This window comes from Manduca sexta, chromosome 28 (genome assembly GCF_014839805.1).
Source record: "Manduca sexta isolate Smith_Timp_Sample1 chromosome 28, JHU_Msex_v1.0, whole genome shotgun sequence".
NCBI classification, from domain to species: domain Eukaryota; kingdom Metazoa; phylum Arthropoda; class Insecta; order Lepidoptera; family Sphingidae; genus Manduca; species Manduca sexta.
The window spans coordinates 14,150,168-14,175,245 of NC_051142.1; the positions used below are offsets into that span (position 1 = coordinate 14,150,168).

At 34.9% G+C, this 25,078-nt stretch overlaps 1 protein-coding gene across 1 annotated transcript in view; it reads right to left on the bottom strand.

Moving 5' to 3' along the window:
- LOC115455614 (neuroligin-4, Y-linked) overlaps window positions 1-25,078 on the bottom strand; it is an 84,458-nt gene that overhangs the window by 37,421 nt on the left and 21,959 nt on the right. The window contains exons 2-3 of the mRNA XM_030184246.2: window positions 2,785-3,233; window positions 1,249-1,466 (exon numbers count right to left, since the gene is read on the bottom strand). Of these exons, the coding sequence (XP_030040106.2) occupies window positions 1,249-1,466; window positions 2,785-3,110 (544 nt within the window). The 5' untranslated portion in view covers window positions 3,111-3,233. The remainder of the gene's footprint in view (window positions 1-1,248; window positions 1,467-2,784; window positions 3,234-25,078) is intronic.

Consider the following 25,078-nt stretch of genomic DNA (forward strand, 5'->3'; position numbering starts at 1 on the left):
ATAATTCTATTGAAAAAATTGAACATTCGATGATTTAAGAGAATCTAACATATTGTTATTTGTTATGATAAATACAAACAGAAACACCGACCAACACAAAGAGCACACATCTAAATCACATAGATAACCATACGCTCTCCCCTATTTCCTCTATAAAAACAACATGTGAAATTAAAGATAGGGTAGATACGGGTTTTTGTCAACAACATAAGAGGAATAGCGGGTCAGAGGTCCACACGTGACGGCAGTACGGTCCCAGGGGGAACACGATGACAGAGCGAAAATGTAGAACACAAGGGAACAAATTAAAGGATTCAGACCTTGCCAAATGAGAACAATTTATTACAAATTCGACATTGACCGTTACGTTAGTCTATATTGTATGACACTGTCTAAAATACACTAATTAATGTGGGTAGTTTGCTTTAATTAATATTATATTACAAGCCTAATGAAGGCGGTATCCAACGTTTTTCCTAAATAAATAGATAACTATGGTAAAATAGTCATCATGATAGAAGTAGCAGTCAAGTCCTGGTGAATCCTACTAGATTTGTGGAAAGAACAATATCGTTCCATCGTTCGAAATCTCACAAGAGACCAACTAACCTGAATAGGTATATTCGATACTGAAATATTATTGTAATATATCACCTTTGTACTTCATTCAATATAGATTTAATCTCACGAATAAGTATACAAAAATCTATCGTCAAAGGCTATATGTTTACGTAGTCTATGCCGAGCCAGGAATACTTCAAAAAGAAAGTATAAATCCCTATTAGCAACAAGACCACCCACTGTTACATATTGTTGCTTGTTTTTTAGTACTGGTGTTTTAGTAGTGTTTATGTGCAAGTGCTGTAGACAGGTTTTTGTATAGCACGAGTGGCAGGGAATAGTACCATTGTCTCGTAGAAAACCGATATCAGAATTAGCAGCTTTATTGGTACGGTCAGTGAGAGAACCACGACAAAAATCCTTATTACTTTTTGTAAAGGTCGACAGACATACAATTTCTTTAGGGATTACTCTGGTCATTAATCGATTCGCTGGTTTGTTATATCTTCAATGATTTACATCTCTTAATCTTCTCCATTAAATATATCACTAGTAGTTATTTTTAATACAGTGTTTAGCTCGCTTATTATATCTTCAGTAATTTACATCTCTTAATCTTCTCCATTAAATATATCATTAGTAGTTGTTGTTTAATAGTGTTCAAGTTTAAAAATAAATATTACTAACCTTGCACTGGTGTATAAATGTTCATATATAGGCAGTCTTCGCTCTGATTTTTCAATCGAGGCAGTAGTCTTCGCAAGTACTCCAACCGTCCTTTCGGCATCCGCTCCAGAGCCAAAGTCTCGTTGGAAATATCTGGCAATCGTTGCGGACAGACTGGTCCCATCTGGTCCACCGTCTTCACTTCATCCCACGGCGCAGGGGCTCGGGTTGGCGCGAACCTTTGGAAAAAGTTGGGTCAAATATTTAGTAGTTTATTTCTTTAAGTGGGGTAAATAAGATTTTGTACTAAGCGTATTTCCAACTATAACCATAGGATCAATGCTTTAATGGTTCCTACTGATATTACGGTACGCGCATGATATTCCTGTCTATTTATATCTCTCAGAGCATTTAATTCATCGGTATCGACTCTAGATGTTCATAGACAGTACTAATCAATTACTTATAGCATATTAATATACCTATAATACTTTAAAAGCATACAATTACTGTTTGCTTCTAATAAATTAATAATCTCTCTTTTCTTTATATTTGTTAGGTTTTATTTAGCTTAACCCTATTTCTTTACAATAATAAATTTCTTCTACTCGACCTCATTCCAGCTAATTTCATTTTCCTTAACCTTTTCTACTACGCTTTGTTCTTTAAATTTTAAACTAACTTGACTAAACAATGGCATTTCGTATTCCTACAAATGGGGTCAAACTTAAGTAACTTAGAAGTTAGAAGTTCCACTAACCATATTTAGATCATTTCGATATCTATCCGACTCTTTCTACATTCAATATCCAGATTTAGATTCTATAATTCTTTTCATCACGTACATTGAAGTGATAAACGCACACGATACAATAAATAAAGCTGCGGGAATTAATTACAAAGCAACATAAAATAAATTCGGTTAAAATAATGTTCCCGATCTCACGTTATTGTTAAACGAGCACCGCCTCGGGGGAACAGGGTTCCTTCGGTAATGAACCATCTATTTTTGTCTGTACCCCTTAAAACAAATTTGAAAGATGAACCTACCGTCTTCCGGGCATTAATTTGAAACTTTCGCTAATTGGACGCTCGCTGTGTGAGAGCCGTGGAATGTAAACACACTGTATAAATTTGGAGTTGAAAAAATATTCGAAATGTTGAGTGCTCGCGTGGCAATTTGCGATGTGCTTTACCAGCTCGCATTCAGGTAAATAAGGATTCAGTTTGTTTAATTAGTCGCGTAGAGCTTAATTTGTATTAACTGGACGATATAATAGTGGTACTGTGAAGTTTTAAAGCTGAAAGATTGTAATTACGTGTTTAGCCATTACCAGCAGTTTAATTTTTTTGTAAAAATATTGCTCATTTCGAGGAATCGGGCTTGGGGTCTTCACCACGTGACTAATAAACCGATCGATATATATTTTTATTTCTCACAGAGATGTTTCTATGTCTTCTGCTTGTCATTAGTTTATTATAAGTGGTCTGCATTTACCATCGAACGTGGGATGATCGTTTATTGTATAATCGAGCTCCAGATAAAATTTTACTTACCTATTAGATCCAGTAGGCGGAGTAGCATAAGGAACACCTAAGTATGCCTCAACAGGCTTCAAATACTTATGTTGATCCATCGGCAGTATCACACCTTGCAACTTCCCGTACCTAGTACCGATGACTCGAGTCCGTAGCATGGAGTTCCTCCCACTAAAATTACAGTACGAACTTCCACTGAGCAGCAGTAACAAGAACAACGACAGCTTTATCTTCTCTTGTACCTTGATCTCCTTTCTAAATTTATGTTTTATTAATAACTTTATTTTGTACAAATACTGTTTTATAGAATTGCAAATGTATAGCGGCAGTTTTTGCTTGGCCATTTTATGTTCGGATCACCTGTGCAAATCCATTTCTCTATTTGGTCCTTTTTGGTGTTGTATTTTTTCCTTACATGGTTTTTAGTTTTTACAGTGTAGTTGCTTTGACGACGCCATTTTTATGATCTGAAACAAATGAAAGATATTTTCATTAAACTATTCACACCATGTTGTTCGGCTACTAAGCATTAGCTTCCTAAACAATTGAACCTATGAACTTTGTTGAAAATGTTCCCCAAAAACGAAATTAATGATAAATAAGATTATTTATTTAGTAATTTATAATATTGATTTTATGCGTGCTGATAAAATATTTTTAATTTGTGACCTACGAAAAAAAATAATTCACGACCTATAATAATAATATCAGCCCCGTATTATTGTACTGTCCCACTGCTAGGCACGGGTTTCCTCAACTAGTGAGAGGGATTAGGTCTATGTTCACTACGCTGGCCTAGTGCCAATTGGTAGACATCACATACTCTCAAAATTCCTATAGAGAACTTCTCACATATGCAGGTTTCCTCACGATGTTTTTGTTCATTGTTAAAGCAAACGATAATTCACAGAGAATACGTAAATAATTTTAAAAGAGTCAGAGGTGTGTGTCCTTGGGTTTTGAACCTGTGGACATTCAGCTTGACATTTGTTCCACAACCAATAAGGCTATTGCCACTTTCTGAACTATCAATTCATAATTAAATGGACAGACAAAAATTCCAAAAGAATCGTGAAAACAATGAATTATATACTAAGGTCGCAGATGTTCAAAATATTAATCAATTTGTACATAAAGAATTTTTTCATAAATATCATAAAAAAATACACAAGTCTGTACAAAAATAGACGGCAACCTCTACCCTTTGCAATCGTTAACAGAAATTTATGTGGCTACGAAAAAAATCGACCTTTTCATAACACATATTCGTATATTCAATTTGCTGTAGCCGCAGGGATATCGTACATGTTTTACATATAAATGTAGCTTAAATATGAATACTAAATTCTATATTGTATTTTTCTATCTTCAAAGATAAGGCTGTGGAGAGCTGATCTCAAATGTGAGTTTTTGTTGGGGGCCAGGGGTAGTAATGGGTGTGACTAGTTATTTGAACATTTTGTGATATCCGTCACTGAATAAATGAGTGAAGCTGTTATCTACTTAATATATTTTGTCTTCAACGTACAGTAATAATAATATAAGTTGTTTGCGAGTACAACTACCGCACTAAGGTCCTGGGTACGAATCTCAGATTGGGCCAAAAATAATAGTGACCGAGTTTTTACATCCCAAATATTAGTCAATCGCAACTCGGAGCCAAGATGTTAGGAGTGTGATAGTGTTCTTCGGAAAACACGTAAAGCTGTTGGTACGCCTGAACTCTCTCCAGTCATGTCGGATTGCCGTCTCACCGGCCTATGAGAGTGAAGGGACAGTGAGTGCACCTGTGTAATGCGCACACACTTGTGCACTATATCTCCTGCGTACCTGGTTGATCTATGTTGGGTATTGCCGCTGAGGCCGAAATTGGGCTAGGAGAGATTCCATAATATAAAATCCATTACAAGAGATAGGTTCGATAATCTTCGTCTTATCACCTAGTATTAAATACATTGCAAATTCAAAATTCTTAAATTCAAATGACCGCGTCCCTCAGACCTATTTTCGGTTCGTACCATTAACTTCTACTTCCGAAGGGTTGCGGTTGGGTTTCTCATGGGACGCAATATGTTAGAATCGGATATAAATATGATATATGGAGATCCTTATATAATTTATCACGTTTTTTCTTAAATAGGAAGCATTCATAACAACTGCAAAATCTTAATATATTTTTTTTATAAGCTCACAATATATATTTGTCTTATAATGTGGGTATATAGGAAACAAAATTACATTATACCAATTAAGTATTTCAGATACTTAAGCTAGTACCTGTATCTTGAAAAGATAAGACGTGAGTCCAAATAATATAACTACTGTTAGTAAAACTATATTCGTCCCATGATTTGATGGGCGACAATGGCGAAGGTAAAATTTTCAGAAATAGAACCTGACACAACTTATATGTACTAATAATACCCGTAAACTAATAATTTGCAGACCGCAAATCGTTCTAATGATAATTAGATTTTACATTAACTACGGAAGGGAAGCCGGAACGAATCGGGGTATACGGACTCACTGACTACGAGTTTATCACTATATGGGGTACGATTCTTCTGTCAAGCATTTAATTTCGCGGATCAAAAGACGCAAAATCAACTACACGCAAACATTCTCCAAATTATAATAGATAAAACAGTTCCACATCGTTCTAAGCGTAAAAGTTCTCAACAACGTTTTAAACAAGTGGACTCGTTTGAATAATAACGAATACTAAGAATTTTATTGAAATACGGAACGTTTTTACCTTTACAAGCAAACACAATACCTCGATTTCCCAGTAATCCATTTAACTAAGTAATTTATTCGTTTTTATTTTACTTTAAGTTCGTATCAAACCCTGAATTTATTTGCGTGTAATTACAATACATGGTAGAAGAAATATAGTAAATGAAATAAAAAGCAAGGAGCTGTAATATGCAAGAGTCCGTGTGCTAGTAAAGTGAAGAAAGTTATGTACGCAATACTTGTATACAAATCGTTGGATCACTATTACAAGGTTCTATGTTAATTTTTACTTTTTTATATACGGGCGCGGCAAAGCACTGCATGATACCTGATGGTAAGTGGTGTGGGGTCCAATAGAATGACGACTGACGAGAGATGATTAGTCCTCGACAGTCGACACAATTATGCCGGCCTGTTGGAACCGGATATACACAAACTGATACTGAAACGCGACACTCTTACGTAGGCCATTATGGCGGGTTTTTACACCTTGTGTAACGTGGTTGATATTAATAAAAATAAAACCCATTGAAGTTATTTTAGTGAAGATAAAGCCGTACTGCTGGTTTTATCTTCCCTAAAATGTTTAAACATATTATCGTGGTTTGAAATTGTGAGTGGAGCGAGTTCAGTTCTTAAAACTATAAAACAGTACACTCTAATGAATTAGTTTCATTAATACAATTGATAGACAAACTAGGGTTACAACCATACAAGCGGCGATAGCCTAGTTGGTTGTGGATCGGACTGCTGAGACGAAGGTTCGCAGGTTCAAATCCAAAAGACACACACCTCTGACTTTTTTAAAAAAATATATATGTATTCTTTGTGAATTATGGCTTGCTTTAACGGCGAAGGAAAACATCATGAGAAAACGTGCATACCTGAGAACTTCTCTATAGGAATATCGAGGGTGTGTGAACCCTCTCTACTGAGTGTACTCTCTCTTGGGTTAGTCTACCTATCTGCACAAGGCCAGCGTGGTGGACTAAGGCCTAATCCCTCTCAGTAGTAGAGGAGGCCCGTGCCCAACAGTGGGACAGTATATAATACAGGGCTGATATTATATAATCATACAAGCGACAAAGTAATCCCGTGTTTATATCCCAAAAAAAACTAAAAATATTTATCAGCCACACGAATTTGCAATTTACGTATTATTTTCACTTTATCCTTACTTGTCCACCACCCAATATTATTTAAAACCCATACAAGAAAAACCACTCAGATACATAGAGATAAAAACATCGGTCATCGATCGCGGGACCGCTTGCAAACGACCCGACGTTCTCAAGAGACGTTAAAAACATGATAGCTTATTCGGTATTCGCTGGCTGTGAGTAATAAATCAATAAAAACTCCATTAGGGTTGAGGAGGTGAATGCTGATGTAGGTCTACGTCTATGTCTATGGTTGTGAGGTTATTAAGCTATTTTGAGGTAATTTCGAGGCAGTCATTGAAAGAATAAGGTTGAAAATATTTAGTTCGGAATTAATCTTTACATGACGTAATAAATACACGCCGGTGCCGATGCCTGTACATTAGAGAATATAAAGAAAAAGTAATAGTTTTATGTTAATGTCTAACATTCGCATAAACATAAGAAATCATTACTAATATGACCCTATGGGTTTTATATTATAAGCAATAAAACTCAAACAACAGTGTTTAGAATATTTGTCCGTCTGTATGTTTGTACACTCATCACGCAAAAACTACTGCGTGGAATTGAATTCGGTTTCCACTGATGTTTTGCTAGAGGCCTAACTTAAATTAAGAGTTTTAACTTAAATTAAGTTTAACCCGAAAAAAAATTATGGGCCGCGAACAAAAGCTAGTAATTACTTAAATAAATATAGTTTCCCTTTAAAATACATTACGCGAAGCAGACTGTGATTTGGCATAATTAAAGTTCTTATAGAGGTGTGCAAAGAAATATAGATAATTACAATTAATTACTGACTTATTCAAGTTTGGTGTTAAATTTTGAACCAGCGATATCTAATTTAGTCCGTATGTATTTAATTACCGATAAAGGCAATCAGATTTACTGCTTTAAAACGACCAACCATCTTATTAATCCTATGACCTATTTGCTATTTAAAAGAAAATCTAAGTAAATACTATGTTCCATTAATTACTACATCGATAGCTGTCAATTCAGTTTAGTATTAAACAACAATTACCTAACCAGGTCAGAAGCGCTCTAAAAATAAACTCTAAAATCGTTAATCGCGTGATAGACTTACGTCACTGTTGTAATAGATAAAACTATTGACCTCAGACGACCTTTGACTTTGCTAGATGCTAAGGTGACATAAATAAAAGATGAAATCGATGGTAAAGGTGAAACGAAATAAACCTCTTCAACACGTTAAATTCGACGAATTTATCGATTAAAAGTTGAAGTTCACAGCAATTTGATAATGGTTCCAAATGATGTGACCTGCGGAATGCAATCTCTTGGAATCAACTTTTCATTTGGTATTTCTAGAAGGTTAAAGTTTAGAAATTAAAAAAATATATTTAAAGGCCATTATCAGTAACACTCGAGATTTCTTCTAACATATATTCATTGAAATTAGTGCTAATTTGCCATAAGGTATCTATCTAATTATACATAACATACATAACATCACGGATTTTATCCCTGAAGGGGTATGCAGAGGCGCAACTAGGGCACCCACTTTTCGCCAAGTATGTTCCGTCCCATGATGTGATAGGGGGCGAGCCTATCGCCATATCGGGCACAAATTCCAGACTCCGGGCTGATACCGAGCAGAAAAACCCAAATATCACTTTGCCCGACCCGGGATTCGAACCCAGGACCTCAGAGCGCTATTGTACCGGACGTGCAATAAAACTACGCCACCGAGGCAGTATCTAATTATGCTTACGTACTAATTTAAAATCATTTCAAAAATCCAGTTCCAAATTTTCCAATTCAGAACCATAAGGTCCTCAATCAAATTTTCTTGCAACCATTGAACATTCAATTACCCATATATTCCGAGAAGCGTATGGAATTGAGAATAACATACGGGAGTAGGATGGTACGACACGACGTATTTTATCAATATTTATGTTATGGATATGTTATATGCTCACTTAAGTTAATAGGACTATTGAGGTCTCAGTTATGGTCGATTTCCATTGTTCTACAACAATAATTCTTGAATACCAGTTTTGTAACTGATTTTTAGTTTATCTTCTATGAAGTATTTGACTACTGAGGATCAATTAGACACGTATGAGCCTAATTATTTTCCAGCTGAAGAAAAAGAAAAGAATAATTATTATTATTTTATCATTCAAAATATTTGTGATATAAAAATAATTTTATTCATTTCAATAAATTTTCAGTTATTTAAATGTATTTTAAATGCATGAGTTCAAAATATTAACTGAAAGTTGAATCAAATCGAAAAATTATACCGAATAGCTACAGTGCACGAATCGCAATATCTTTTATGGCCATTGAGAACGCAGATCATCGTTTATTTTTCAGATAATATAAATTTAACTGTTTACTTGACACGCCAAGATAACGAAGTCACTTGCTTGAAAATAATCCCTAAAGGCGAAGGATTATAAGAGCTCACGAATATTGTCGGGCCTTCTCCGCTCTTTCCATCCTGAGAGGTTTCCTTATCCTCCTAAACTATTCCCTCCCATCTTTATTCCAGGATCCTGCAGTCGCTAAACTAGGGGATTTAAACATCTCATTCGCACCGGCGAACCCAGCATTCATTATTGACTGCTGGGTTCGAAACACCAAAAAAAAAAACACTAAGTGCTTGTTTTTACGATGCTTGTGTAAACGCTAATTGTCGAATATAGGGCGACCAAATACAAAAGTTAAGCTTCCAAATAAATGGGAAACAAAGAAATGCATTTAGCATTAGCTGTCTTATACGTTAATTAACGGATAGTATTTTCTTTAACATCGTGAAATAAGCCTTAGGCCTGATCATAAACAGCTGCGACCATCCAGAACTTAGATATATAAAAAAAATTACAAAAAGCTATACCGCCTTCAAAAACCTTTAAAAACCAAATACATAATTTTACATGACCTGTATATTGATTACCAATGAAAGACGTCGAATTGATAACCTCCTCCTTTCTTTGAAGTATGTTAAAATACGGAATGGTGTTACACTTCATCATCAGACATTAATGTTCAGTCATAATGCCTAGTCATTACAGTTACTTCAATGTATTTCGAATTGGAACAAAAAAGCTGGCACGTTTCTGCTTAAGCTAGCCAGACTGTATTCCTACTTAATACAAGTATACATTACTTGCATTCCGATTCCACAACATTTTAATTAAAACATTCTGAAGCCACATCACCACCGACCTAACAGAAAAAATGCAATCAACGTAGATGAGAACTAAGTAAAATTGAAACTCTAAAACAATAGATTGGCTCACTTCTAGCAGTACCTTTTCTTTTTTTTATCTTTTGAGCCCGGTCTCAACTCGACACCAGTCTGCGTCGGGCAATATTAAGTTTATTACAAAATCTCTCCTTCAATAAAACAGGAATTAAATTTTACGATGGAAGACGCGCCGTGTAGCTCTCAAGAACTGTTACATTTTAAAATATTGTGTCCTTTTTCAAATGTTCAGTGAGCGAGCGTCATTTTACGTTGATTTTTATTTTTTATTTTTCCAGTTATTACTTTGCTTTCTTCAATATTTTTAATTTTAAGTTTGTGGGGAGTATTAATTTCTTTCTTAATTGTTGTTTCGTTATTAAATTTTTAAATTAATACCACAATGTTTATTTAGTTTTTGTAACACTAAGATAGAATGCTATAATAGAGGTTGCTGCATGATCCATTTGTGGATACCATGGGTTTATCTCTTTCTGCTATTAAACTACATAGTTTTTTGGTTGTAGGGAGATTGATGTTCTAACTAGCCACATTATTAAATATCCGGACAGTCCTTCATAATTAAAATTTTGGATAGTCATTATAGTTCTCTACATTATTAAATATCCAGTAAATACTTCATAATTAGATATATGGATAGTTAGTTCCTCCAGATAGCAATGTTTTACCGATATGCAGGTAATCTTCAAGTCCTCCATTAAAACTAGTTCACGCTTTCTTTAAGAGAGTGGAGAGAAACCATGCCATATCGAATATAATATTCATACAACGTAACGTCAAGTACTGAGATATATAGCAGTGTCGTGATCCCGGTTTGGGTAACATGAATAATGCAGAGGAAATTGATATGGTAAACGAATGGGTGATTGTCGGAACTTGCAAAACATTAAGGAATTATTGAATCAATGGTAGAAATCTGGAGGATTCTCAGACAGTTTAATTTGAGTGTTAGAATCTATAACCATATTGTTTAATACAGCATGAATGACTTATCTGTGTTAAAACCAGAGTGGATTGATGATTTTACCATTGCGTGTCGTATAAGAGAGATTATTAGACATCCAATTTCTTCTTCTATTTCGATTAATTTTCGATTCCTTCGATATATGGCATATAGAAACACCATGTTCTATAAACATAGGGTACTTTTGGTCTTACTAAGGATAGCGAGAGTTTGTTCTTTAATAAAACATAGAAGGAGCCACATGTGTAATGTAATTAGAAATATTATAAGAACTAGTGCCATTTTTTTAATACAGTTAGTGATAAACAAATTTAAACAAATTTGACCTTGTCTATCAATCAGTATTAATAATTGAGTTAGCTTATAATTTGATTAGTAACGTAATATCATTCAATTACATTAGGTTACGTCTAAAGTTAGCTGTGAGTGCGGTAATTAAATATCAATAGAGGCTGAGGATCCCTTGCTTAAGCAGATTTCAGACTGAGTCAATAGAGTTCAAATTTACTTAACATTTTAGTCCATTGTTTCAAACTGTTTGTAAACGATAAAGTGTTACTAAAAAGCATTGTTCGCGAAATTTATTTTCTCGGCCAATAAAATTTTACGTTTATTTTCAAACACGAAATTTATTTTCAAATAGTAAAAAAATCCTGTTGATTTTTGTTAACAAAAGCTTCTTAAACTTTCCATCAAAATAAATTAGCATTTTATAAAGATACATTTTTATTGATGTTGTGAATTATCGCTTGTTATATATATAATATATTTAATTTTTTAAATAATGGTAAAGGAAAACATTTTGAGGAAATCTTCATACCTTTGAGATTCTCTATAGGAATTTTGAGGATGTGTAAAGTGTATCAATTCACACTAGGCCAGTGTGGTGGACTAAGGCCCAATCTCTCTCAGTAGTAGAGAAGGCCCATTCCCAGCAGTGGGATAGTATATAATACAGGGCTCACATTTTTTTTAAAATGATACTATACTTATTTAAATAATATTAGCGAGCACAAGTTTATAGGGTTCGATCAAATTAAGACCTTATTTACGACAAAATTAAAATTGGATTTCGAATCTTAAAACGGCCTTCAGAAATCTCACAACGTTTAACCCTTCCTCACATTAAAAATTAACCGCTCATGTTAATTCACTGGGGTCCGACACGTTTTCGCCGCTTTAACATTATAGTTTCAAATTAAAGAAACACCCCTGGGAACTGTAACATTTACATGATGTATGAATAAATTGTTAACTCGCTACCTGCGAAATTAACGTATGAGGTAAGAAATTGTTTTGGAACCGACAATTTTAAATTCTGTACCAATAATAGAGTTTCAAAAAAAATCACATAAATTTAATGTTTACGTAATAAATGAGAACTCGTGGTAGTACTCAAAGTCCTTCCATGAGTCACGATACTGTGCTATAGTATACCAGTTATTTTAAAATGATTCTAGTCCAGACCATTTTTTCTTTGGTCGACTTCGACGCTTACGGGCAGTTTCAGGGCTCCACAAGGTAGCAATTCTGGCCCAAAACTCGTCAGGCATACAACAGACTTGACCATCCCGGTTCCATTTGTGTTCAGCGGCTTTCTGAGCTACATCGGCAATTTATTTTTAACGTATTTATTGAAAATTATTTCAAGACCCTATTTATATAATTATATGATAAATACAATCGCTTGCCAAATAATAACGCACTTAATACGTTAGATATTAAATCGCATAATGCCCTTTAATTATATTATTGTATACAACGACGCTTGTACACTGCTGATTAGTGGAAATTGGCAAATACAAGTGGTAAGCACAGAAATGGAGTCTGCTAATGATCTATCTATTAATTATCCGTACATTTAAGCAATACTAAACAATAATGATATATTATGTTTACGCGAATAAATTAAAAAAAAAAACTTGCATTCGTATTTTATCTTTTTTACTACAATTTACATTCATATTTTAAGGTTTGAATAGTGCATGTAATCCGATGTTTTATATATACATATCAATAGACTAATTTCAATAATAGACGTACTACAACCGCAAATAATTTCGCCAAAAATGAATATAATTGATTCACAAAACACATTCATCAAAACTGTAATCATTATGCGGTTTGAACAAATCCCGCAAACGACAGATGGCGCCACCGCTGTATTAAACAAAACATTATTTTGTTTCATTTAAAATTCATTAGTAAAGGAATGAATTGTGCGCCTAAAAAGCCATTATGGCTCGCTCGTTAGGCCGACTTACATCTATGAAACGGAACGAATTAACTCATTTGTTCAGAATTAAATAATTCTTTTGATATTACAAGACAAGCATTTTTTTTCATACGACCACGCCAAAGTAACCCAACTGCACCTGAAGATAAGTGGACGGGATCTAGTAGGATGTCGAAAGAAAAGTAATGATTAACCCTCGGCAGTCGACACGATTATGCCGGCCTGTTGGAACCGGATATACACAGGCTGATCCCAAAATGCCCCACTTACGTAGGCTACTATGGCCACTAGCACGTTATGTTAGTGGCTGTTATCCGGGCGGATATACCTTACCACCAGCCTACCAACTTCTAGTATTCCACTATGTAAAGGTCTCCTCAAGTGGCAAAGACCAAATAATATAAAGACTATCTGGACCTAAGCCATCACGGTTTGCTCGGTTAGGGTAAGTAAGGTAAGTGGGTAAGTTGTCTGAATGAACCACTGGTAAATCAGCATATGCCGGCCGGCATAATTGTCTCGACAGGCAAGGGATAATAAGCTTTCGTTAGTCAACACTCTATTTGGACATCACTTCGCTTAGCATTAAATACAGTAGGGTCACTTTTCCGTGCGAATATAAAAAATTAGGTCCGTTTCAATATCTATAAAGAGGAAAAAGGCATGATGTGAAAATTCACATCAAAACCTAAATAGTTTTATAGATACCAGTGGCGCTTATGCGGCTTATAGCACTTTTTCGACATTTAAAAAAAAGCCCAACCGACAGCAAGAGATAACCGTAAATTAGATCCTATCTACAAAGCGTAAATTAAGGCATATTGTCTCACATAAATCAGCAGCCTATAAATACAGGGTAAAGCAATTTGCTGTTTTTCGCTGAAATTCAGCAAGACGAATGTTTCATTACGTAACACAATTCAGAACACTTAGAAATGTCAGCTACAGTCTGACGAGGAAACAGGGAACGTCAGACCTTTGAATGATTGTTTTACATACTTGTAATACATTTAGAATTAGATGTAGTTTCATTTATGTTTTATTATTTAATAGTGCGTTTGCTCGATGGTCTTCTTACGTAAAATACGTTTTTCATTCAAATTTGTAACTTGCGAGGTTATGAATGTAATAAAGTACCTGCCAATATGAGTTTTATGAAAATCTTTTAAGAGTGATAAGTTGAACAAAGAAGACAAAAACAAAAGCTATATAATGATCCAAGGAATATTATCTTTTCATCGAAATTACTTCGTTTAGGCCGCCATTGTCAACTATGACAACGTACAATATATTTCTAGATACATTTTGTTAAACATTGTATAATTTTTACGTTAGCAAAAGTAACAATTAAAATAATATTATACATTTCAAGCAATACTATTTTATGACCAACAATAATGCTCACAAAAAGCACAAACAAAAATCGCGTACCCTTTCAGCGGAACCCTGAAATTCTCAAGTAATAACCGAAGAAAAAACTTCCATTTTCTGTTGTCAAGCGAAAGAAATCCGCAAAGTAATGCCTACTGAAAAACAGAAGGGGTCAAGCCGTACTTGTTACAGGGTTGTCGTGACAGGCAGAAAGTACCGCTGAGTATAATTAATAATGCTGAAACTTTACCTCGTTGTGGACAAGAGTGCTTTGATTTGAGGCATAAAAAATGTTCCACTCAAAGTTCTTTCGTGGCTTGGTATTAATTTAGAAAAACAATGTCAAGAATAAATTGTAAGTAAAGGAGAATATGGAGTGTAATCCACATAGTGAATTGTGAATATTGAGATCAGAGCTTTTTGTTAATTAGCATTATAATTAACCAAAATTGTCTTGAGTTTATAACATGAATGAAAACCACAGACTGAAATCACTGAAGTAAAACATTTTTCGGAATTTAATGCGTTTTTTTATAATATAATATTCTTCAGACGTTTCAAAGATTTTGTAGCCTACATGATTACAGGGGGGGTGTCCTCCCCCAGGAAATTATATTATATCATAAAAATCTGAAAGAATTGTTTTATATCAATGTAACAATGTTTAGATGTTTAGATATCTGTATGTTTGGAAGTTTGTAAGAAGTAAACGCACAACTGAACGGATTCGGATGAAATTTGGCACACGCATAGACTATGACCTGCATTAGGATGAAGTACAATACTACAATTTTTTTTTTTATTTTATTTTTTCAACGAATGGAGATATAAAAAGCTTTTCATGCGGGTGATGCTGCAAAAATACTAAGTTTATCATAAAAGGCGACTGCGATATTTTGAAGTCCTACATCCCGAGTGATTTATCAAATTTACCCGTATTGTCATCTATAATCACGTAAGAAATGATTCATAAAAATTTCAATATAATTTATTGGAATTAATAATAAATCAGAATTGTTAGTAACTGAATTAATGAAATCATTAAGAGACTTCAATAAGGTCTAAAATAAACAGTAACAAAAAAAAATGGATCTTTTATTTTTTCTTTGCTGGAACCAAAATTATTTAATTTGATATCAGTGTGCATTCCTAAGAATGTTATGAATTTTTGGTATCAACACTTTCCAGCTTTTCATATTATAGAACTTCTCTATCAATGACATTACATGTGTATACGCAGTAACCATATTGCCTAATTAATGGTTAACACAACTGTAATGCTTCTTTAAAGCAGAAACATTATTCTCAAAAAAGTGCATCGAAATGCTATTTTAAACATTAACATTCAAAAAAGTGCACCAAAGGGTATCAAAAGCCCGCCCGCTCACCGATCAACTACGATCTCTCAATGCACAGGGTTAACAAACCCATTCGTATTTATTGGCGAGAGCCAACCCTGCCAACGACGCACTTATTGCTCCGACCTCGTTTTTAAGTCGACCAAGCACTTTTCGACGGATGATTTTTTTTAATTTCCTTCCTTAAGTGTTTGGTGTTAAACGGTTTAGCCTAATTGGGCGTTGGACGTAATCAAACTGTGTTTAGTGGCTCATGAGCCGTTTGAGGCTCAATGGGGTGTGGATGTGCGATTAGCTGAAAAAAAATGATATTGGATTCGGCGCCGGGTTTTGTGATCGATTTTATTGCTGGATATTTACGAGTTATGTAAATAACCGTTAACAGAACAATACATCAAACTCTTGAGCTGGGTTGCTGGTAAGGTATTCGCATTTGCCGGTATAGCGACTATCGTATACCAGATAATATTCGCCATAGTGGTCCACAGGTTGTGGTCCAAAATCAACCATAAAAAATATATTAATATTCACTATCGAACAGGCCGGCACAATTATGTTGACTGACGAGAAATAATCACCTCGTCAATCACTACTCTGTCTAGACGCCAGTCCACCATCAAGTGGAGTCACTTTACAGTATGCGCATAAAATAGTGTGGAAATCCGATGGAATGTTTTATAATATACGTACAGTATCAGTAGTCCGCCAAATCCAACTTGAAGTGGCGGGTGCTGTTGTTTGGTACGGAATGTGATGTGTCGATAGTTTCCAATGCCATTATTTTATTCTCTATACCTCAATATAATGGATTTATGGGGATTTCAGCAATTTCATAAGCTGAACGAAACACAAAAGCAAAGCTGATGTTTTGTATACGCCCTGCAGAAAAAAAATACAAGTCTACTGGTAACAAGAAAAGAGGTCGGCAAAGCAAGTCTTAAATTCTCCTGGCGTAGATGTTCAGCGTTAGTTATAAATAACCACTAGGTGAATAGTGTTTTGCTGCCCCTATTGTATAATACTTTTAATTTCGTGAACAATCTTTAACCAACATCTATAAAGGAGACGCTTTGTTCTAAGAAAATTAAAGTCTACATCGTTCCAAGTAATATACTAAGTACATTAGAAATCGTACAAACTTTTATTACATTATTCGTGTGTATTCGAGTTTCAATTATCTCGAACATTCTTCGGCGAAGCTTCTGATAATTACGAATGTCGGAACTTGGTTCGTATGTAATGTTTTAAAATCCCCCCAAGTTTCAATTATAATTACAACGTACAAATTAATGGGACAGGTGTTCACTGTTCTGTCTTTTGTGGGATTACGAATTGGGGAAAGTACTTTTTAAATTTTAATTCACATGCGTAATTTTCAAGTGTATATTACTAGAAAATTATTTTGTATGTTCTTTGATTATGAGATGGTTCTAAATTCGTAAATCGGAGAAAGAATAAATACCAGCACTGTATTTTATACTGTCCTACTACTTGGCATTGGCCTCCTCTACAAATGAGATGGGTTAGGCCTTAGTCCACCACTATGGCCTAGTGCTGGCTGGAAGACTTCCCATGCCTTTGACATTCTCTAAGGAGAATTATTAAGTATGTAGGTTTACCCACGATGTTTTACTTCTCCGTCAATCATTGATAAATACACAGGTAAAGTAGAAAAGTCAGCGGTTTGTGCCTTGGATTTCGAACTTCGGGCATTCGTTTCACAGTCCGTTCTATTGGCAGCTACAAAGAAAGAAAAGAAATTTATTTTGCAACAAACACATGTTATGCACACATACCAAATAAACGAAACAGATAAAAATAGCACTTAAAATTATGTTTGTCGAAAAAGGCTCCAACTCAGCAATATGCTGGCAGTGAAGCCAGCGCTGACCTTCCGTTGGGCCGTTTGCTAGATTGACGTGAGGGAGGACAAATAATAATAATAATAAACTAGGCTATCGAGCCCTTGGAGAATATTTGTTCTTAATAATTTAGTACTTTTATCAAGAACAAGGCGTCGAGTAATTTCCCGTGGTCTGTGAAATATTACTACTACCAAAAACAAAATACCCTTTTCTCCCATCTCCCTTATCCTCGATTATTCAATAATAAGAATATGATATAAAAAACGAGTTTATGTTTTTATACCTTCATATCAAACGAATACTTTGTGTTATATAAACGAGTCGTGTCATGTTCTTTATGGTTTTAAATTCCTTTAGACACGAATTACAAAGGCACGTTGAGGATGTTATCTTGTACATTATTCTCTAAACAATTAGGTATCATATTACTAAAAGGCTCTGTTATGCGAACAAAAGCTAGACACAACATCATACTAGACTATTCAATTATGCTCTCTAAAAAGAAAATGAGCTCCTGAAAAATGTCTTAGAATTTTTAATAACTCGAGCTTAGATATTAATTTATGAAAAAAATAGTTTCTTTATAAAATAAAGTTTCTTTATATAGGCAAGGATTCATTAGGATTGGTAGGACCTACCTGTTTTGTTCAATCCTGTCTCCAAAGAACATAAAGCACGCTTTTGTACTATTGTGTTTCTGTGTGAAGGAGACTACTGGTTTAATTATAATGACATTTCCTCTGGCTACCGCAGCCTCTACCACGGTTGTTATTCATAAGTCGTATATATATACTGCACGTAGCGCAATTTCTGATACAGCAGCTCAAGATTATCTGTCGCCATTTGGTGTTATTATTTGGCAATATTTTATTATTTTCAACACCACTTCCATTTTTAACTGATGAGAATTAGGTCTTTTTATTGTCTACTTCACTGAGCAGACATGTTTATTTGCGTAGTCCCAGTGACAATGACCAGATGGCGCTGTATGTTAATACTGCCATATGTAGGTATTATTATACTTATCACCTATATATTCAAGTGATGACCGTAAAGCAGCGTCATGAACTAAATTAAGATAAGTTTTGATTAGCAGCATTTAATATCATGGCATCGACTTGTTAGTCTTGCAATAATAGACGGGTTTCTGATAGGCTGATGCCACTGGGAGGTATGACCGCTTTCACCTCCATGTTAAAAGTCAATCTTTGTCCATAAAATTGCCAATGCCCTCAATATTTCTCTGGTTTCATGAGTACTTACGGCAAGCAATACCAAGCAATATAAACGCAAACCATAACCCGACAGCGAATACAAAAAAGTTTGAAGACTTAAGCGTTTTATCAACGCAAACGCGCGTCAAGTTTTACGAGCGAGCGAAACGAACCAAAATTAAGGTTTTTACGAACTATAAGAAACATTCGTGAGAATTCGGAACGATGATTGATTCATGGCGACACGTCCTCCCATTCTGACGTTCCAACTTTGAATTCTGTAATTTTTATCCAAACGGAACGAGACGTGACTAACTTTTATTTCGAAATGGGAAAGTATTATAGCAATGTATTGATTTCGTTTCATTTTCGCAAGTGACCGGGCATGGATCCTTCGGTGAGTATTTATTTCTAATAGTACGCAACGAAGTATCGGTCTTGTGCTTCATAGTGACAACTGCCCACTAGATACGACCCAGTACACATTGGAGTTTTGTCCAGCATCGGACGAGGAGCGCAGCGCTTTCAGTGCAGTCGTCGGATTAGACCTCTCACTGCCGGCGTTCGTTGCTTCCATCCGGTCATCAGTTAGTAGTCCTGGCGTGTGGTGGCCCACTTCTGCGAGTTATTTCTCTCGTAGAAGATGAGTGTCGAGATCGGGAACTTGAAGATCCCTCCCACCGTCAGAGAAGTAGTGAAAAAAAGAAAAAAAAGTAGAAGAGTAAAAAAAGTAGTATGCGCCGGGTTGACAACTGATCGGTGTTTCTTCCGGCAGGGTGCTGTCTGCCGTTAGATGATATTAGTATTTATTTAATACAATGTTGTGGCACTAGGGATCGACGGCAACGTGGAAGGTATGCCTTACGCTGCCGTTGACACTGACGACGTATTTCGATGCACGGGGACTTCTGAGCCCAAGCATTATGTAAGGCGTTTGGTTTTGCGGCGGCATACTTTATTTCAACTTAGCTTTTGGTATTTTTGGAAATAATTCTATTAGTAGACAGCAAAATTGCATTCGATGAGGGTATATCTTAAATTATTATATTTCTACTACAAATTACAATTCCGGGCAATTCTATTATTTTTTTTTAGATTAGTTAAGTATATTTAAACTGTGTTTAAAACTAGGTGCTTGAGCCATTTCAAATCCCAAGATTATGAAAAAACAAAAACATAGGCAACTCAACATAACCTGTTTACCAATCCATGCAGATCACATCAGCTACAACTCAAAAACCCATAAAGACGAACAAAAGCAATATGGCGTCCACGGTCCTTAACGTCCCGTGCCGCCATTTTCGATTCTATCTAGGACAGTAAAAACTCGACGCGTAAACGGTGACAGATCTCTATCAGCCATGTTGTGAAGTTCAATGCTTAACTTTTTCTGTAAAATGTTGGTGTTTTTATGGGTCGTTAAAATATGTTGGACTTTTTAAAAGGGGAGTACACAGGTATGTTAATAAATTAAACACAGTGTAAGTATTACACACATCATGTTTTTATGACGGAGAGTTTATATTAGTTCTTCGCCACGTGTATTCCGTCCCATGATGGTAGGAGTTGAGCTCATAGCCATTTCGGAGACAAATTCTCTATATATTAAGCAAAAAAAGCTAAATATCACTTTGCTCGACCAGGGATTACAAGCCGGGTCCTCAGAGCAGTGACCATAACGAGCACGTGATACAACAATCGAAGTAGTCGAGACAATGTAAGAACTAGATTTCTGGGATATGATAATCTGTCTGAGTGGGTAGCTTGTTTAATACCTTTTACCATGAATCAACATGCAACCATTATTCCTTCGAGTATACAGTTTGGAAGCGAAGGATCCATATAACACGATTCCTACCTTCCCTTTCATAATTTATGTAAAATCTAATTTTCATTGGTACAATTGCAGATCATTTATGAATATTAGTAAGTACCTATAAGTTATGTCGGGTCACCTTTCAGAAAATTTCACTCTGCTACTAGTACAGTTTATATGGAACGGTTTGTCGAGACGAATGTCCGTAGGTTCAAATCCCAAGGGCGCACATCTCTAACTTTTCTAAATTTATGTGTGTATTATTTGTGAATTATCGCTTGCTTTAACAGTGAAGGAAAACATCGTGAAGAAACCTGCACACCCGAGAAATTCTCTACAGGAATTTTAAGGGTGCGTGAAGTCTACCGATCCGCACTAGGCCAGCGTGGTGGATTAAGGCCTAATTTTCTGTAGTAAAGGAGACCCGTGCCGAGCAGTGGGACACTATATAATACAAGGCTGATATTATTAATCAAAAGGTAGTCTAGTGGCATATGTAGCGTTACGCATAACAAGATAAATATTATTTCCTGGATGCCAATGACGTCGCATATTTTATTCCTACAATATCGCGATGTTAAATAAATATCCGTGGATCACACAAACATTTTTGTCAGTGGGAGTTCGAAACAGCTTCTTGTTTCACAGCTCATTGAGTACTTGCGCGGAAGCTGTTAAAATGTCTAAGGATATGGCTCTTTATGATAATTTTGCTACAGTCAAGCAGTGGCGAAGGGTGACGTTTTCCAAAAGGAAATACGTCACAACATATAGGTACTACCAATATGCATAAATGCAGATTGCAAATTGTTCTAAAGATAATTAGATTTTACATAAAATACGAAAGGGAAGCCGGCAGGAATTGCATTATATGGATCATTCGCTACTGCAGTCAAGGTATTTTATTTTAATTTATTTAGCATACCAACAGCATGATTACATCATTTTATTTTTAATATACTAACATTACAATGTCATGGTACAATGTAAACGTACAGATAATAGGCATGCATGGCATATAAAATAGAATATTAATATTTTACTTAATGCTACGATATAGCTGGACCAGATACAATATAAAAAAAATAATAATACAATTTCTTAGAGTATGAGAAAAAAATAAACTAAGCAACTAAACAGTATGAATTTAAAGATATTATTTTTTTATATAATATTATTTCTATTTCAAATATCATGATAAAAAAACTCCGTTTATTCTCAAAACGTTTCATAATTGTGCTAAAAAAATCTCAACAGAGATAATTTAGGCAACTAAATTACTAAATGTTTTGTGCTTACGCTCAAAAACAATTTCAATTTAGGCGCGTTCAATATACACTAACTTAAACAAGTCTGCCACCCGCCACAAAATTAGTTCCCAGCAAAAATAGGACAAAAAGCTAATATTCAACTAAAAAACAAAGTGGAACCACTTTATATAGACTAGAGCGTTTTGGCCGTCGTTTTTTCACTGTCAAAAACGCTGGCTCATCTTCAAATTCATACCTGTGGGTAATTGTATCCCTTTTTACGTCGACGCACGAACCCACTGGAATTTTGCCGAAAATACCTTATCTGGCACATCATTCTTCAAGAGCCGCCTTGACGCAAATGTCCCATTTATGTTTTTCCACTAGGCAGCCACTACTACGTTAACTCGTGTGATTTTTGCTTCATTTAATTTTAGTTAGCAATTAGTTCAGATCACTGCCACTAGATGGCGTTAATTATAGATGTGTACAGTTAGAATAGGAAATGTTACACTGGTTTTCTTAAACAATTTTTGTAGATTACTGCTTGTAGAGTCCTGCGGAAGTACGTACGTACGTACAAATGCTACCAATGTGGCACTATTGACTGATCAAGTTTGAGCTTATTTATTGTCAGTAAAATTAAAAAATTCCAGAGCAATAAAATCTCTCCCCGCGTAGTAATGAACATTTTTAGACAGTAGAGATCACTTACTTGGTATATTATTAGCCTGTAGCTGGGCTGTTCCGATTAAAAATAAACAAGTATTATTTTGCCAAGGGTATTTAAATTATAATTTCCATGATACCTTACCCTTACTTAATGAGTAATATGTTTTCGAAATATGATTTATTCCAAACCATTAAAATAGATTTAATGGGAAATTTGTCAGTAAACTCGTATCAACAAGTATTTATCTCGGAATTGTTTTCAGATGTTCTTGGAAATTGACAAGGACTCTTCAGTTTAGTTAAAACCGTTCGTGATTCGTCTTTCACCATTCGAGTTACATCTACGTTATTATTTCAACGTTCTAGCTTTGGTTTAAATATAAACGCTCTCATGTGCGCGAGTCCGTTAATTTCTGCTTTTGGAGCAAGGTGTGCTCTGATTTCAAAGTATTCGTAGTCTAGATACCAACTATGCAATATGGCACTTAATATCTATGCTATTAAGTCAAGGAATGCAGTATCATATAGCACATTTTTATTATATAAGGTGTTACTATTTATGAGCATGTAACATTATCATCAAACAAACAATTGAAATGTTTCTTCATTTAGTAATATTATACATATGGCTTTAATATAATAAATAAGATAATAAAAAAGAGAGGTTCACATAACTTTTTAATGAAAATGAAGTAAATTTTTCAAGGGCTTGGCGATATAGCCCCTCTGCATCCTAAGATAAGTGGATTAGGGTTTAATAGATTGCCAAATGAGAAAAAATGATTAATTCTTGCTAGTCGACACAATTATACCGGTACAACGCAACACACCCACGTGGGCTATGGCGGATTTTATACTATGTATGCAGTGGTCGTATACACATATATGTCTCTCTCTCTCTCTCTCTCTCTCTATGTGTGTGTGTATAGTTTCTCATGACGTACAAACTTCTAACGAAGCATGATTTCTCAACACCTGCCATACTAAAGTTTTAAACATATCACAAAAGCAAAAGTAGAACGCACGTGAATTCTAACGTTGGCCAAACTTTGTCCCCACACGGCCGGTGTTCCACAACAAGCGTAATGACTTTATGTATTATGTACATTCAAATTATTCATGTGGCTTCTAGGCCGTCGAACGAGCTTAGTAGTTGAAACAATCTATCTTTGTAAGCGGATGCGCAATAGTTTTACAATTGGATTATATTTGTTAATTTTGTTTCGTTTTAAAATAAATGGTAATATTTGTCTGTATAAATAATAAAAACATTTACAGAGTGTGTTAAGGCATTTACGTTTTGGTCATTCTGAAAAAAATAATTTGCAGTCGTAGAAGCTTATTTTTTTATTATCAAATATTTTAATTAATTTTTTTTATAATCAATATAAAAGTTATTAAATAAATCTACACCACTTAGGCTTATTTCACAACTTCTGAGTAAATGCCACTCGTCAAATATAAGTCTACGAAATACAAAAGGCACACTTTAAACTACACTTCCAAATAAATATAAAAATGAGTGCTATCTATATTAGTTGTTTAATACGATAACTGTCAAATAAAATTAACTTTAAACTTGTGAAACAGGCCCTTGATAAATGAAAGCGATGTCAGATTGTCCTCTCATATCATAAATTAGTATTCAATCCAACAAGTTCTTAAGCCACTCACAACTTAAGAAGAAAATTGATCCAAGCTCTCCACGTAACAACTTTACCCTTTTGGTCCTGTTGATGGATTAAATTCTCATGTATTTTTATTATTTTGATACAACGCTCGCAGGCGTCTGCTAAGTTTGGCTATTAATTTCAAATTTTGACGTTGAGTTATGTATGTAATTTTTATTTAGTTTCTGAGAGAGTTATATTACGAACTAATATTCTAAGATTAAATATCTAATGTCACTGACGAGAAGTGAATGTCACATTGTACTTTAAAGTTGATGGTACAATAAATTTTGTTGAAAGAAATTGAAGATCGACAATAATAATAATAATAATATCAGCCCTGTATTATATACTTGCCCACTGCTGAGCACGAGCCTCCTCTACTACTGAGAGGGATTAGGCCTTAGTCCACCACGCTGGCGTAGTGCGGATTGGTAGACTTCACACACCCTCAAAATTCCTATAGAGAACTTCTCAGGTATAACCTGCGGACATTTGTCTCGGCAGTCCGTTCCACAACCAACTAGGCTATCGCTGATTGTTATTTTTTTTTTGAAGATCGACAATAAATTAAAGTAATTGTTGACAGCTAGATGCCGCCATTTTGTGTCAAGTGTCTGATGCAACAATTGACAGTTCTGTGGTGCATAAAATATCTCCTTAATATTGATACTAATTATAACCGTTATTACCATAAAGCTAGTTACTATTTAGGGTGCCAAGACCCCCAGCCCATCTTTAGGATAAAAAAGATCA